At 53.1% G+C, this 15,044-nt stretch overlaps 1 protein-coding gene across 7 annotated transcripts in view; it reads right to left on the bottom strand.

Moving 5' to 3' along the window:
* Nucleotides 1-10,595, bottom strand: part of LRRC7 (leucine rich repeat containing 7) — a 216,308-nt gene extending 205,713 nt beyond the window's left edge. For all 7 annotated transcript variants that reach the window (XM_064147490.1, XM_064147496.1, XM_064147491.1 and 4 more), the window contains exon 1: nt 10,449-10,595. In XM_064147490.1, the coding sequence (XP_064003560.1) occupies nt 10,449-10,473 (25 nt within the window). In that variant the 5' untranslated portion in view covers nt 10,474-10,595. The remainder of the gene's footprint in view (nt 1-10,448) is intronic.
* Between the last annotated feature and the right edge of the window lie 4,449 nt (nt 10,596-15,044).

A 15,044-nucleotide genomic window follows, 5' to 3' on the forward strand; every position in this document is an offset into this window, starting at 1 on the left:
AGTAAGAGTGATTTGCATTGGGATGGGCTGCCCAGGGAGGTGGTGGAATCCCCATCCCTGGAGGTGTTTAAGAGGAGGCTGCATGAGGCACTTAATGCCATGATTTTGTTAACTAGAAGGTGTTAGGTGATAGGTTGGAGTCAGTGACCTTGAAGGTCTTTTTTTCCAAGCTGATTAATTCTGTGATGCTGTCATCTGGATAAGGGGCTTGATGCACCCTCAGTCAGTTTGCAGAAGGCACTAAATTGGGTGGCAGTGCTGATCTGCTGGGGGGGCAGGAAGGGTCTGCAAAGGGATCTGGCCAGGCTGAATAAATGGACCAAAGTCAACTGTATTGGCTTGAACAAGGCCAAGAACTGGGTCCTGCACGTGGGTCAAAAAACCCAAGAGAGTTCCAGGCTTGGGGTGGAGTGGCTGGAAAAGGACTTGTGTGGGTGTTGGTCAAGAGACAGGTGAAGAAGAGCCAGTGTGTGCCTAGGTAGCCAAGAAATCCTGCAGTATCCTGGCTTCACTCAGCAATAAGGAAGTCAGCAGGACCAGGGAAAGGATTGTCCCCCTGTGCTCAGCACTGGTGGGGACACACCTTGAGCACTGAGACATGGCACTTAGGGATATGGCTTAATGGCCATGGTGGTGTTGGGCTGAGGGCTGGACTCAATGATCTTAGAGGTGCTTTCCAACAAAATCAAGTCTATGATTTAACTTCAGTGTGGCCTCTTTGGCAGATCCTCCTGCTGAAAACCCTGGGGGAAAAAAAAACCTCTTAGAAAAAATCCTGTGGCCATCTGCAACCATGGAACAGCAAATGATGGAAGCCATGGTTTACAGCCTGAAAGACAATGTCCTACAAAGACACACTCATCAGGTGAAGTTTGTCCTCATAGGTCATGAAGGGCATTATTCATCAAAAGAGCACATGGAGGAGAAGTCACTAACAGAGTCCAAGCCTGTGATAGTCCATGGAGATGGCCTTTGTTCTGGAGATAGGTCTGAGTCAAATCCTCTGCTCTAGGTGACACTGATAGACCATGAATCACATTGATATATATGTGACCCTTGTCAGTATCTCACAATTTGAGCATGGTTGGGGTTGGAAGTGGCCTCTGGAGGTCAGAGGCTCACAGGATGTCAGGGGTTGGAAGGAATCCAGAGATCATTGAGTCCAACCCCCCTGCCACAGCAGGGCCATACAATCTAGCTCAGGTCACACAGGAACACATCCAGATCATCCAGCCCAACCCCCTGCTAAAGCAGGGGCACCCATGGCAGCTTGCCCAGCAGCACAATGCCCAGCTGGGGTTGGAAGGTCTCCAGACAAGGAGACTCCACAACCTCTCTGGGCAGCCTGCTCCAGCACCCTCATACCAAAGAAGTTTCTCCTCCTCTTCATATGGAACCTCCTGGGTTCCAGTTTGTGCCCATTGCCTCTTGTCTTGTCTCTTGGCAACAGTGTCTGGCCCCTTCTTCTTGCCCACCACACTTTAGCTAAAAGCATTGAGCAGATCTCTGGGGCTGCTCTTCTGCAGGCTCAACAGCCCCAGGGCTCTCAGCCTTTCCTCCTCACAGAGCTGCTTCAGGCCCCTCAGCATCTTTGTAGCCTCCACTGGACTCTCTCCAGTAGTTGCCTGTCTCTCTTGAACTGGGAAACCTATAACTAGACCCAGTGCTCCAGCTGTGGCCTCCCTAGGGCAGACTAGAAGGGGAAGAGAACCTCGACCTGCTGACCACACTCTGCTTCTTGCTCCCCAGCAGACCCTTGGCCTTCCTGACCGTGAGGGCTGCCTGATGGTGAACTTCTCATGGTTACACTGCAGGATATTTCCTTCAAGGAAGGAAAAGGAAGTAAAAAACAACCCCAAAACAAAAGCAGCAAGACCATTCCATATTTGTGGTTCCTAACTAATACCCAGGAAGACAAATCTTGAGTTATCGCCAGAGAAGAAAGGGGAAAAAAAACCAAACCAACAACAAATGGGGGAAGAAAAAAAAAAAGACTTAAAAATCCTTTGCCATATAAGGGGCTGTGAACATTTTTCCCACTTAAGACAACGTGTGGGATCATATTCACAGACACAGAAATATGTTCTGTTCCCTGACACCCACAGTCCCCCAGAACACTGGGCTGAAGCGCTGGCACGAAGCACAACCATTTGTTAAGCACGGGGAAAAAAAATGCCTCACGTAATTAGAGAAGGGCTGAAAGCCACCAATTTAGTGCTCAGGCTTTGAGACATGACGAGGGGTGGTTGGGTTGTGGTAGGGTTTTTTTTGGTTGGGGTTTTTTTTTGGTGGTTTGGGGTGTTTTTTAATTGTAGGAACAGCTCAAGCTTCGGAGAGTCATTGAGCGGTAGGGGTGGGAAGGGACCCCTGGAGATCGTCCAGTCCACCCCCCCCCTGCTAAAGCAGGGCACCCACAGCAGCTTGCCCAGCAGCACAGTGCCCAGCTGGGCTTGGAAGCTCTCCAGACAAAGAGACTCCACAACCTCTCTGGGCAGCCTGCTCCAGGGCTCCAGCACACTCACAACAAACAAGTTACTCCTCCCATTCAGAGAGAACCTCCTGGGTTCCAGTTTGTTCCTGTTGCCCCTTGTCCTGTCCCTGGGCACCACTGATAAGGGTCTTACCCCATCTTCTTGCCCCCATCCTCTAGGTCTTGCTGATATTGAGCAGATCCCCTTTCAGATTGCCCTTCTGGAGGCTCAACAGCCCCAGGGCTTCCAGATTTTTTTCTTCAGAGCTGCTCCAGGCCCCTCAGCATCTTTGGAGCCTCCCCTGGACTCCCTCCAGTAGCTCTCAGCCTGCCTAGAGGTGAACTCACCTAATACATGTCCACACAAGCTGGTTGTGCTATCCAATTCCTGGGCAAAATTAAACAGTAGGGGCATGGAGAGTTTATAGAATCACAGAATCAGTCAGGGTTGGAAGAGACCACAAGGATCACCTAGTTTCAGCCCCCCTGCCATGGGCAGGGACACCTCACACTAGAGGCAGGGACATCTCACACTAGAAGGCTTCTACCCTCAAACAGGACCATGAGCAGATTTTAGGCTAATTATGTAGTGAAGCTGCCCATGTGGTACCAAGAAGCCCCTTCTCAGCCTCATCCACCTCATCACCAGCTCCTCCAGTCATCTCTCCATAGCTGCCCCCACATTTCTCTCATCAGGTGGAGCTCATCAAAATGGTTTTCCATCAAGAGTAATAAGGACCACAAACATCTCACAAGGCATCTAGCAGGGCTGAGGAGCATCTACTCAAAAGACCCTCCAGTGGTCAAATGGATCCCTTTTTCAGGCTGCACCTCCAGAGGTGTCCCAGCACCTACCTGATCTTCTCCTCTCCCCACAGAGCCCTGCAGATCCCCATGGATCTCCACATATCCCCACTCCACCATCCCTAGGCCATCTCCTTCCCTTATTGACTCATGCTCATGCAGGAGGGAACCAACAGGCATAGACCTTCTGAACAAGGGTAGCCACAAAAGCTCCTGAGATGACATTGCTCAGCCATGGATAATAGCACCCATGCTCCTGTCATTACTCTTCTCTCTGGAAGAGAAGGTGCAGACGAGGTGTGGAGGATGGACCTTATGGTGTTTCCATGGTTGTTTTTTTCATGTACTTGAGAATCAAGGGGTTCAAGAGAAGCAGACAGTGTGAGGGACTTGGTGGGGCCTGACCTGGAAAGAGCTGGAGATAGAGCTTCTGGCTCCACCAGAGCAACATCTGCTGCCACCACGTGCTCTGTCACCAGGACCTGCCAGCCACAGCTCCACTTCTCAGGCACCAAAGGCACTGAGGCCTCCCTGCTGACAGCTTCTGCCATAGAATCATAGACCTTGGAGATCATCAAGTTCAACCATCAACCCAGCACTACCAGGCCAACAGCAAACTGTGCCCCTGAGCACCACATCTCCACGGCTTTGAAATCCCTCCAGTGATGGGGGACTCCATCAGTGCCTTGGGCAGCCTGGGACAGGTCCTGAGAATCCTTTTGGGGAAGAAATTATTCCTCGTGTCCAACCTCAACCTCCCCTGCTGCACCCTGAGGCCATTTCCTTTTGTTTCATCATATCTTTATGGCAATTCCTCAGCCTCACAGCTCAGGTCTGACCAGGACTTCTTCACCACCCACCACAACCAAGCCCCAACATCTGTTACAGAGGAAACCATGCATGTTGCAGAATGCAGCACGGATGTTGACCTCTCACATAACTGCTAACTCAGCAGAGGTGAGGTGCATATCCATGAGGACACTGGGTTCCTCTCAGACCACTTTCTGGCATTCCATCTTTCTCCTGATAGTCTCCACCACCTTCTTCCTTCCACAGCCCTCCCAAAAGCAAAACCAAGCTGCGTAGTGCAGCTGACAGGCTGGAGGGCAGGGATGCCATCCAGAGGAACCTGGACAGGCAGGAGAGCTGGGCCCAAGACAACCTCATCAAGTTCAACAAGACCAAGTGCAGGTCCTGCAGCTGGGTTAACACAAACACAAGCACCAATATAGGCTGGGCAGTACCTGGCTTGACAGCAGCCCTGAGGAGGGGGACTTGGAGGTGCTGGTGGACAAGAAGCTCAGTCTGAGCTGTCAGTGTGCTCTTGCAGCCCAGAGAGCAACCAGAGCCTGGGCTGCAGCAAGAGAAGTGTGGGCAGCAGGGCCAGGGAAGGGATCCTCCTCCTCTGCTCCTCACCTGGGAGACTCCACCTGGAGTACTGCATCCAGTTCTGGAGCCCCTGGAACAAGAGGGATATGAAGGTGCTGGCAGGTGTCCAGAGAAGGACCTCGAGGATGATCAGAGGACTGGAGCTGCTCTGCTGTGAGGAGAGACTGAGAGAGTTGGGGCTGTTCAGTCTGGAGAGGAGAAGGCTCCCAGGTGACCTTATTGTGGCCTTTCAGTATCTGAAGTGGACTACGAGAAAGCTGGGGAGGGACTTTTTGGGATGTCAGGTAATGATAGGACTGGAGGGAATGGAACAAAGCTAGAAATGGGTAGATTCAGACTGGATGTTAGGAAGAAGTTGTTCAGCATGAGGGTGGTGAGAGCCTGGAAGGGGTTGCCCATGGAGGTGGTGGAAGCCTCATCCCTGGAAGTGTTTAAGGCCAGGCTGGATGAGGCTCTGACCAGCCTGATGTAGTGTGAGGTGTCCCTGCCCATGGCAGAGGTGTTGGAACTGCATGATCCTTGTGTTGCCTTCCAACCCTGACTGCCTCTATGATTCCGTGCCTGTAAGATGTGCTTTAGCTCTGTAGTGGAACCTGTAACACTATTTCTCAAGATGGTCTTTAGGTCTGTGCTAGGACCTAGAAGATGATTCTATTGATCTCTCTATTTGTAACCTGCATGACACCTTCCAAGCATCAAACTTCAGTGATGATCTAAGCATCAGAAGCATCCCAAGTGTGCCTCTACCCTTCAAGCACAGCACTGAGGAAACAATACAGCCTGACAGTTTACATGGCACAAAGCCAAGTGTCTGCTCCCACCCATGGCACTTCACCCACCAAGCACAGACCCAGTGGAGTCCCACACAGAGGAGCTCTTTCACACATGGTGACTATTGGATCTGAAGAAGGAGACTGCTGTCCTTCAAGCATCTTAGATTCCATACCCACCATCCCCTACACCCTACACAGGTCCAGCTTGCTCCCCACTTGACTTCTTTGAGGAGCTTTCATTTTCATTTCTTTTCCTCAACAATACATTTGGGGTTAAAAACCCAAACAAACAGCCACACCAAAGCCCAACAAGCCAAAAGCATTTTCCTCCAATAAGCTTCAACTCCTGGAGCTGTGTCTTAGTTCACTCTGGGTGAAGAATGTCCTCCACCTTCTGAGCTCATGGCTTCTTTACCTCCTCCATTCACCATGACTTGATCCATGAATATTTTTTGTATTCTACCAGGTTGGAAGAGACCTCCAGGATCATCAAGGCCAACCTAGAACCCATCCATTTGATTCACTCCACCTCACTTCACCAGAGCACCTCTGGATCTCTATGGTTTTTATAGAATTATAGAATCATCAAGGTTGGGAGAGATCCCAAGATCCACATCTAGGTGGGTTTTTGAACACTTCCAGTGATGTAGACTCCAACATTGCCCTGGGCAGCCTAAATCAGGTCTTGACAACCCTGAGGGGGAAGAAATTATTCCTGATGTCCAACTTAAACCTCCCCTGGGGCAACTTGAGGCCATTTCCTCTCACTCTACTGCTTGTTCCATGGGACAACAGACCAACCCCACTTGCCTCCAACCTCCTTTCAGCTGTAGAGATTGAGAAAGTCTCCCCTTGTTTTCCTCTCAGTCTGGAAAAGAAGGAGGAGATCTAATAAATGTTTATCAATATCTGAGGGCTGGGGGTCAGGAGAGGGGGGACAGGCTCTGCTCACTTGCTGCCTGGGATAGGACAAGGAGCAATGGGTGGAAGCTGCAGCACAGGAGGTTCCAGCTCAACACAAGGGGGAACTTCTTGACTGAAAAGTTCCCAGAGCAGTGGCACAGGCTGCCCAGAGAGGTTGTGGAGTCTCCTTCTCTGGAGCCTTTCAAGGCCTGTCTGGATGTGTTCCTGTGTGACCTGAGCTCGATTGTATGCTCCTGCTGTGGGAGGGGGGTTGGACTCAATGATCTCTTTGCATCCCTTCCAACCCCTGACATCCTGGGAGCCTCTTGTGCCATCTCTTGTTCCCTGGGAGAAAAGATATATTCTGCTCCTTTACTTTCCTCATTTTACACTTAGCTCCAAAACTCAGCTTCTCCCCTGAGCTGTCTCTTACACAAGGTTGCGCCCATCCTAATCCACCTCTTCTTCTACACATCCTTCCTCCTGACCATCACATCCTCCCCACCATCAACTTCTCCATAACTTCTACCCAGGTCCTACTGTAGATCTACCCAATGTAGATGCACAGTAGCCCATGTTGGATTTCTCTGACATCAGCAAATTGCTGCAAGTCCCACAGGGAAAAGGAAGAAGCTGTGACACAACCTTAGGAGTTCTGGAGGACTTGTCCTAGGGTTTGGTGCAATCTGCCTTGGCAGCAAGCAAAAGCTGCCAGAAACCAGGCTAAAATTAGAGAGAGCTGAGCTGAAACCCAAAGACACATGGTGGCTCTTCACAACTCTTTAAATAGGGCTTAAGACGACATCAAGGAGCTTGGCCTGTGCTCAGCTTGAATCTACCCAGATCACAAAATGGTAGGGGTTGGAAAGGACCTCCAGAGATCATTGAGTTCAACCCCCCCTGCCAAACAGGATCACCTGGGGCAGGTGACACAGGAGTGGATCCGGATAGATCTTGAAAGTCTCCAGAGAAGGACACTCCACAGTCTCTCTGGGCAAATGGGAATCATTAGTTTGGATCCTGGACCATCACTGATGGTTTCTGGGCCACTTTTCTCACACAGGGTGTGAAGTGCCCATCCCAACAGCCATCCAGTGGATTCTCAAAGATTAACTATGATGGGACTGATGGATTCACATCTCCCTCTTATTTAAAGAGAAACACTTCCTCCTGCTCCCACTTCCAGAAGGGTTGACACTTAAGTCACCAGACCAAGCCCTGCCCCAGTAAGGCCACCTCAGGCTGCCTGCCCAGCTCCAGGGATGGAGCCAGCCTCCAGCAGATCACAGGTGGAGTTCTATTAATTGAATGTCTTCTAGCCAAAATGTCACCATTTGGGGAGCACAGGAAACCTTTGCTGCACACCAGTCCCTCACTCCTCTCTCCTTGATTGTCCTAGAATGGTTTGGGTTTGAAGGGACATTAAATATCATCTAGGTCCAACTCCCATCCCATGAGCAGAGACACTTCCTGCTACAGCAGGTTGTTGAAGGCCTTGAACACCTTCAGGGAGGGGGCATCCACGACCTCCCTGGGCAACCTGTTCTACTGTCTTACAGCCCTTCCTGGGCAGCAGCTCCTGGTGTTTACTGGTGGACCAAGCAGCACAGTGATGGCTGGGGAGCTGTGGGGCTGCCACCACGCAGCCTCAGTCACCTCATCCTGGAGAGCATCTGCTGGCCACGGGCAGATGTGGGTTAATCCCTGCTGCCTGCATCTGTGATGAAGTTTGATGCTCTGCTGTAAGCTCGGGCCAGCTGCAGATATCTCAGTGGGTCGTTAATTCCTCCTTAATCTGAAGTTTGGTGGCTTTAGCAGAGTGCACATGAAGCCATTTTGGAATTCCCCCAAGGATAATGGACAGCTCTGCCTTCAAAATCCCATTGTGGGAGTGCCTACAGCTTGATCTGCTTTTCAACAAGGAATATAGAGGCATCGATAGGTTCCTGTGGGACAAAGGAGTGAAGAATTCATTCTGGATCATTCCCTACATGTCATTACAATGGACACTGAGAAGCCAGTTTGGAGCAAATTGGCCCAGTAAGAGGTTTCCCTACCCACGGCAGCAGACTTGGAACTAGATGATCTTTAAGGTTCCTTCCAACCAAAATCATTCCATGATCTTTAAAGTTCTTTCCAAGCCAAACCATTTGATGATTCCATGACCAATGTAATGAGCCACATCCAAGCAGCCATCTCCATAGTAAGCTGGGTTATGCTCCTCTCCTACTCATTCATTAATTAATGGTGAGGGTTGTTCCTTCAGCCACCACCAAAAAAAACCCCATGTATTAAAAATCCTTTTCTTTTTCCCTCTTTTCAGTACATTATTTGTACAGCAACAAACAGCTCCTCCCCTGGGAGGTGATTAGAAAAAGGAAACAGTGCTCCAGCAACAAAAGTTGAAGGGAAAGGTTGAAGTTCACGTGGGCACCAAGATGTGATGATGCATCAGGAGATTTGACTCCCCAGAATCATGGAATTAAGATGGAATTGGACTAAATGAGAGAAATGAAGATTGAAAAAGGAAGAATCGTGGGGTTGTAGCATTGGAGGATCAAGGAGTCATGGAACGTTGGAATCTAGGAATCATAAGGTAAGGGTTGGAAGGGACCTCCAGAGACCACCAAGCCCAACCTCCTCTTCCAAAATGGGACCAGCATAGAGCAGGCTACCGAGCAAGGCGTCCAGATGGGTCTCGAAAGAAGAAACCTACTTTCACTGCAGCAACACAAGAAGTCAAATTCCAGACCCCCTCGGGAGGCTTGAGCCCTTTCCATCCCCACCTCTACAACTGGCTGCACCATCAGCAAGCTCCACAATCGAGGATATCAAGGAGAAGAGCTCCCCAATACGCTCAAAAGATAGGTCGGGTTTGCCGAGCTGCCGCGGTGTTCGTGATTGCATGGATTCTGAATCCCAGCTGTCCCTATTTCTTTAAGTCTTGCTACTTCCCCCTCCTCCCCCCCCCACCCCCCCCGACACACACACTAAAAAGTGTCTGCGATGCGAGGTGCAGGTTGCCATGGCGAGCGGACATCCTCTGAGCCAGCAGATGTGGAATGGGCGAGAACCCACCAGGATGAAGTCACTTCTCCCGTCACGGAACAAGGAGGAAAACGCTTTAGGTTTCATCTGTTCCCCAAGGACTATAAATACTCCCTCAACACCTGAGGTTAAAACCCAGCACGGGCACGTGGCCGGAGTGGGAATAAAATCACAGCTGGACCAAAAGCAAAGAGATTTGAACGGAGCGAGAGCCCAGAAAATAATATCCAGGAATACCCTTTGATGCCCCCCCCCAAGAAACCAAGGAACTTCCTCACAGCCGCAACCTCATGGTCCAACCTCACGGCAATCATGAGCTAAGCCCAAACCCCTCAGCAGACTCCAACCCCACGGGGACGGGTCTGGGGGTGACGCAGCCCCATCCTCCCAGACAGACTTGGGGAGGTTCCCCTCTCCATCCCTCAGGAAGGGGTATGACCTCATACCTATTTCCCTGAGCTCCTCCAAAGCCTGGGCAACCAACTTCCAGCAGATGCTAGCCTTCTTGCAAGTGACCAAGGTGTAGAGCTGGGGTTGGGTGAGGAGAGGGACGAGGATGAGGAAGGAGAATGAGTGACAGGGGTGGCGAGGATGAGGAGAGGGCTGCCACCATCGCATCCACATGGGACTGTTAGATGCCGGTGGCTTCTGGAACGATGTCCCCAGCGCGCAGGCACTGCTGCATCCCCCCACCTCCCCCGGGAGGCACCGGTGGTTGCGGGGGGAGCGCGGTAAGGGAGTGGGAGAAGGGCGCAGGTTCTCCCGGCGCTGCTCCCAGCCCGGTGCCTCCTTCCCGGCAGGAGAACAAACGCCAGTCCCACCGGGAATGTCACCTCTCCAGAGTGGTGGCAGCGGCGGCAGCACCGGCACCGACAGCGTTACGAACGTCCCCCAAACCCAAGCGTCGCGCACTCCTTTGTCCTCCGCGGAACCTCCGCGGAACCTCCGCATCCCTCACCGGCATCAGCATTCCTCTGCAAAATCCCCGAACCGGGACGCCACGGACACCCTCTCCTCCCTCCCCACCCCCCAGACCGTCCCCTCCCGGGGTCGTTACTCACGGTGCAGACGGGAACGCGCGTCCATGCGCGGCCAAGCCGCGGAGCGGGGGGCGCGGAGCTTTTGCGGGGGCGCGGCCGAGGGCTCCCCGCGCCCGCGGCTTCGCCAGCCCCGCAGCTCCCCGCCGCTCCCCGCCGCTCCGGACCCGCCTCCCCTTCAGCGGGGCGGTGCCCGGGACACAAAGGCGGCAGCAGCGACGGCACCGGCACCGGCACCGGCGGGCGAGGGCCCCGCTGCGCGCCCGCGTTGCGAGCCGCGGAGGTGCAGGGGAGGGGAGGGAAGAAGCGGAGGGAGGGGAGAGAAGGAAGGGGCAGGGAGGGAGGGGGCGGGGAGGAGGCGTGTCAAGGTTACGCCCACCCGCGGAAGGGTGCGGAAAGGTGCGCGGAAAGGGGCAGCGCAAGGCGATGCGCGGAGGGAGGATGGCGTCTGTCCCAGTTACGCCCACTCGCGGAAGGGAACGGTGCGGGAGGTGCGCGGAGGGATGCGCGACGATGCGCGGGGGTGGTGCCCCGGTGGAATGTGAGGGGAGATGCGCGGGAGGATGCGCGGGAGTAGGGAGGGAGAGTCGCGGGGGAGTGCCACAGTTACGCCCACCCGCGGAAGAGTGCGGAGAGAGGCGTGCATGGATGCGCAGTGGGATGTGCAAGGATGCGTGAATGAGTGGGAGGAAGGGAGGGAGCATGCCTCGGTTACACCCACCCGCGGAAGGGTGCGGAAGGATGTTCGGAGGGGTGGAGCAGCGCGGAGCCGAGGGAGAGATGAGTGGAGGGGGCGTGCCAAGGTTAAACCCAGCCGCGGAAGAGTGCGGAGGGATGCGCGGGCAGATGCGCGGGGCTATGCGTGTGACTGCGAGGGAAGATGCATAGCAGCGCGGAGCGGTGGAATTTCGGCATGGGGTGCGCCACTGCCGCTCCCACCCGCGGAAGGGTGAGGAGGGTTACGCGGAGGGATAAGCGGTGTGGTGCGCACAGGTGGTGCAGCCCGCACAGGTGGTGCAGCCCCGTTCCTGCCCTTAAGGAGCAAACCTGGGCCAGGGCAGCCCCGTGCTGGGTGGGAGACGCCAAAAAGCCACCACTCCTGCCCTGTACTCTTCTCTCCTGCCGTCCTCTGCCCCAGTCCTTGGTCCTCCTCCTTTCCCTAAGGCAGGAATCATTCTCTTCACTCAACAACGGCTGTGGAGGCTAAGGGCAAGTCTCCAGCCTGGCAAACTGCTCTGTGGTCAAGAGGACCAAAATCATCTCAAAATGCATCTACCAGGGATGAAGAGTCTCTGCAGGGTGGGAAAGTGATGGCAGATGGCTCAGCATCCCATGGGAGCTGGGATGCAATGGGCCACAGGCTGCAAGGGTGTGGGCCACAAGCTTGCAGGGAATGGAGGTTGTCCTCCATCCCCAGGAGCATCCATCCTCCAGAGCAGTCAGTGTGTGGGTGTGGGACCTCGGCTCTCCGAAGCCAGCCTGCCCTTGTGTGCTGCCCAGGTGCAGTGCTGAGGACCTGGGGATGGTTTGGTTCACTGCAGCTTCTCTGGGTGTTCTGCAGAGCAGATGTTGCAGTTGGCAGGTGCAGGTGATGCTCAGCTTGTGTCTTTTCACTCTTCATTCCTCACTGCAGCAGAACTCTCTGCAGCAGACATCGTCTGTGCTTGTCCCATTGGCTGGTAACCTCATCCTGTCCTCCATGCACAGGTGGGATTGCTGGAACAAGCACCACCAAGCACAGCTCCAGGGCAGGTCATGACCATTGCACATGATTTCCTTAGTGACAGGGTGCCGTTGGTGTGCTGTGTAAGGATTCTAGCATGGTGGGGGTGGGAAGGGACCTCTGGAAGTCATCCAGTCCACCCCCCCTGCTAAAGTAGGGGCACTCACAGCAGCTTGTCCAGCAGCACAATGCCCAGCTGAGGTTGGAAGCTCACCAGACAAGGAGGCTCCACAAACTCTCTGGGCAGCCTGCTCCAGGGCTCCAGCACCTTCATACCAAAGGAGTTTCTCCTCCTGTTCAAATGGAGCCTTCTGGGTCCCAGTTTGTGCCCACTACCCCTTGTCCTGTCCCTGGGCACCACTGAGAAGAGTCTGGCCCCATCCTCTTGCCCCTCACAGGTCTTTTAGCTCTTGCTGGGCATTGCTCACATCCCCTCTGGGGCTGCTCCTCTGCAGGCTCAACAGCCTCAGGGCTCTCAGTCTTTCCTCCTCCCAGAGCTGCTCCAGGCCCCTCAGCATCTTTGGAGTCTCTCCAGCAGTTCCCTGTCTCTCTTGAACTGGGGAGCCCAGAACTGGATCTTGGACTCCAAATGTGGCATCTCCTGGAGAGATTCCAGATGCACCTGACCATTGTGATGCTGGGCAAGCTGCTGCAGATGCCCCTGCTTTAGCAATGGGGTTGCACTGGATGAGCTCCAGAGGTCTCTCCCAACACCCACCATGCTGGGGTGATGTGGAACGTCAGAGCAGCGCTGGACATTTTCCTAACTCTGCAGATCTGGGCTCAGTAGGGTCTGATGGGGTCACAGCACATCCTAGCCATGCTGGATGGAGTTCTGAGTGACCTGGTCTAGGGGAAGGTGTCCCTGCCTATGGCAGGGCAGTTGAATGTAGATGGTCTTTAGGGTCCCTTCCAACCCAAGCTGCTTGATGACTCTATGATACTCAGGACCTGAGACCAAGTAATTTTTTGTCTCCTGATTAGAAGTCTGTCACACAAAGAAGAAACGTCTCTGAAGGACACAGTTCCTCATATTTAATCACTGGTGATGCTACACAGCTTTGAACTTTTCCCCTGTAGAAGTCTCTCTCTCTCTTTCTCTCTTTCTCCCTCTCTATATATTTTCTTCTGATTGTCTTAAGTGCTACTTTATGTATTCCCAGACAATGGCAATCTCCATGTCTAGAGGCTTTCATTTTAAGATTGAAAAGAGCAGATGAGTCATGGGCTGTGGATGCTGCTTTTTGGGTCACCTTCTAAGTAGGCCACGGCAGACAAGAAACAGAAGTCCAGTTGGGTGCAGAGAGATGTTAAGGGTGGTTCCAGATGGGGTGTGTAGGGGACCTGGCAGAGCAGTGTCTGGCAAAAGATGTCGGAAGATGTCATCAAGAACTTTGGAAACAAGAGGAGCTACTAAAACATGGACCTTCCTCTTGAGAGTCTTGGGGTGAAAAGCAGAACTGGGAGGATTGGAATGGAATATGATGGGAAGAGCACGGGGTGGGGGCAGTAGAATATCTGCATGGATCAAGACTTGATGCATCACTGCACTGCCACTATCACTGCCACTATCACTGCCACCACAGCACCGTCCCTGGGGGGCTTCAAGAAAAGCCTGGATGAGGCACTTAGTGCCATGGTCTAGTTGATTGGTTAGGGCTGGGTGCTAGGTTGGACTGGATGATCTTGGAGGTCTCTTCCAACCTGGTTGATTCTATGATTCTATGACTGCCACCACCATCCATGGCTTCCCCATGAAAGGGCAGGCAGATGTGTGCAGATGTTTTTGAGTGCATATCATCATCAGGCCACAGCATCAGAAGTTCTAAGCCTTTTTCTTAGTGGAACAACTCATGTCTTCTCCTCACCAGGGAAATTCCTTCACCTCTACTAGCTGGAAGCTCTTTAGAAAAGGGGTGTAAAACATCAGGCACCTTCACCTGCTCACTCCTGAATTCAGTTACATGATTTGAAACCTCCCCATGGGACCTGGGGTGGTGATGCTTCTGGACACCAAGGCATCCTCTGCTTGAGGGTAGGCTCTGTGGAAGGATCTGGCCAGACTGGAATGGTGGACTGAGATCAGTAGGATGAGGTTCAACAAGGCCAAGTGCCGAGTGCTGCACTTAGGTCACAACAACCCCAAGAAGGCTCCATGCTTGGGGCAGAGCAGCTGGAGGCTACCTGGTGAAAAAGAACCTGTGAGAGTCAGTTGACACTGGCTGAAGATGAGGCAGTGTGTGCCCAGGTGGCCAAGAAAGCCACCAGCGTCCTGGCTTAGATCAAAAATAGTGTGGCCAGCAGGACCAGGGCAGGGATTGTCTCCCTGGACTCAGCACTGGTGATGTCACACTTCAAATCCTGGGTTCAGTTTTGGGCCCCTCACTCCAAGAAGGATATTGAGGGGCTGGAGCAGGTCCAGAGAAGGGTAGCAAAGCTGGGGATGGGTCTGGAGAACAGGGCTGGGGAGGTGCAGAGGAGGGACCTGGGGTTGTTTAGTCAGGAGGAGGCTGAGGGGACACCTTGTGGCTCACTGTAACTTCCTGACAGGAAGATGAAAACAGGTTGGGGTTGTCTTTTCCCCCTAGTATCAGGTGATAGAATGAGAGAAGGACCTGAAATTGTGCCAGATGAGGTCCAGGATGGATATTAGGAACAATTTCTTTGCTGCAAGAGTGGTTCAGACATTGGCACAGGCTGCCCAGGGAGGTGGTGGAGTCACCATCCCTGGAGATGTTCAAGAAATGTGTGGGCATGGCACTTTGAGATGGCTTAATGGCCCTGGTGGTGTTGGGCTGATGGTTGGACTTGATGATCCCAAAGGTCTTTTCCATACACTATTCTATGATTCAAGGGACTCAGAGGGGCTTGGGAACCCCCTCCACAGAAGAAGCTGC

Source organism: Pogoniulus pusillus, chromosome 8 (genome assembly GCF_015220805.1).
Source record: "Pogoniulus pusillus isolate bPogPus1 chromosome 8, bPogPus1.pri, whole genome shotgun sequence".
NCBI lineage: Eukaryota > Metazoa > Chordata > Aves > Piciformes > Lybiidae > Pogoniulus > Pogoniulus pusillus.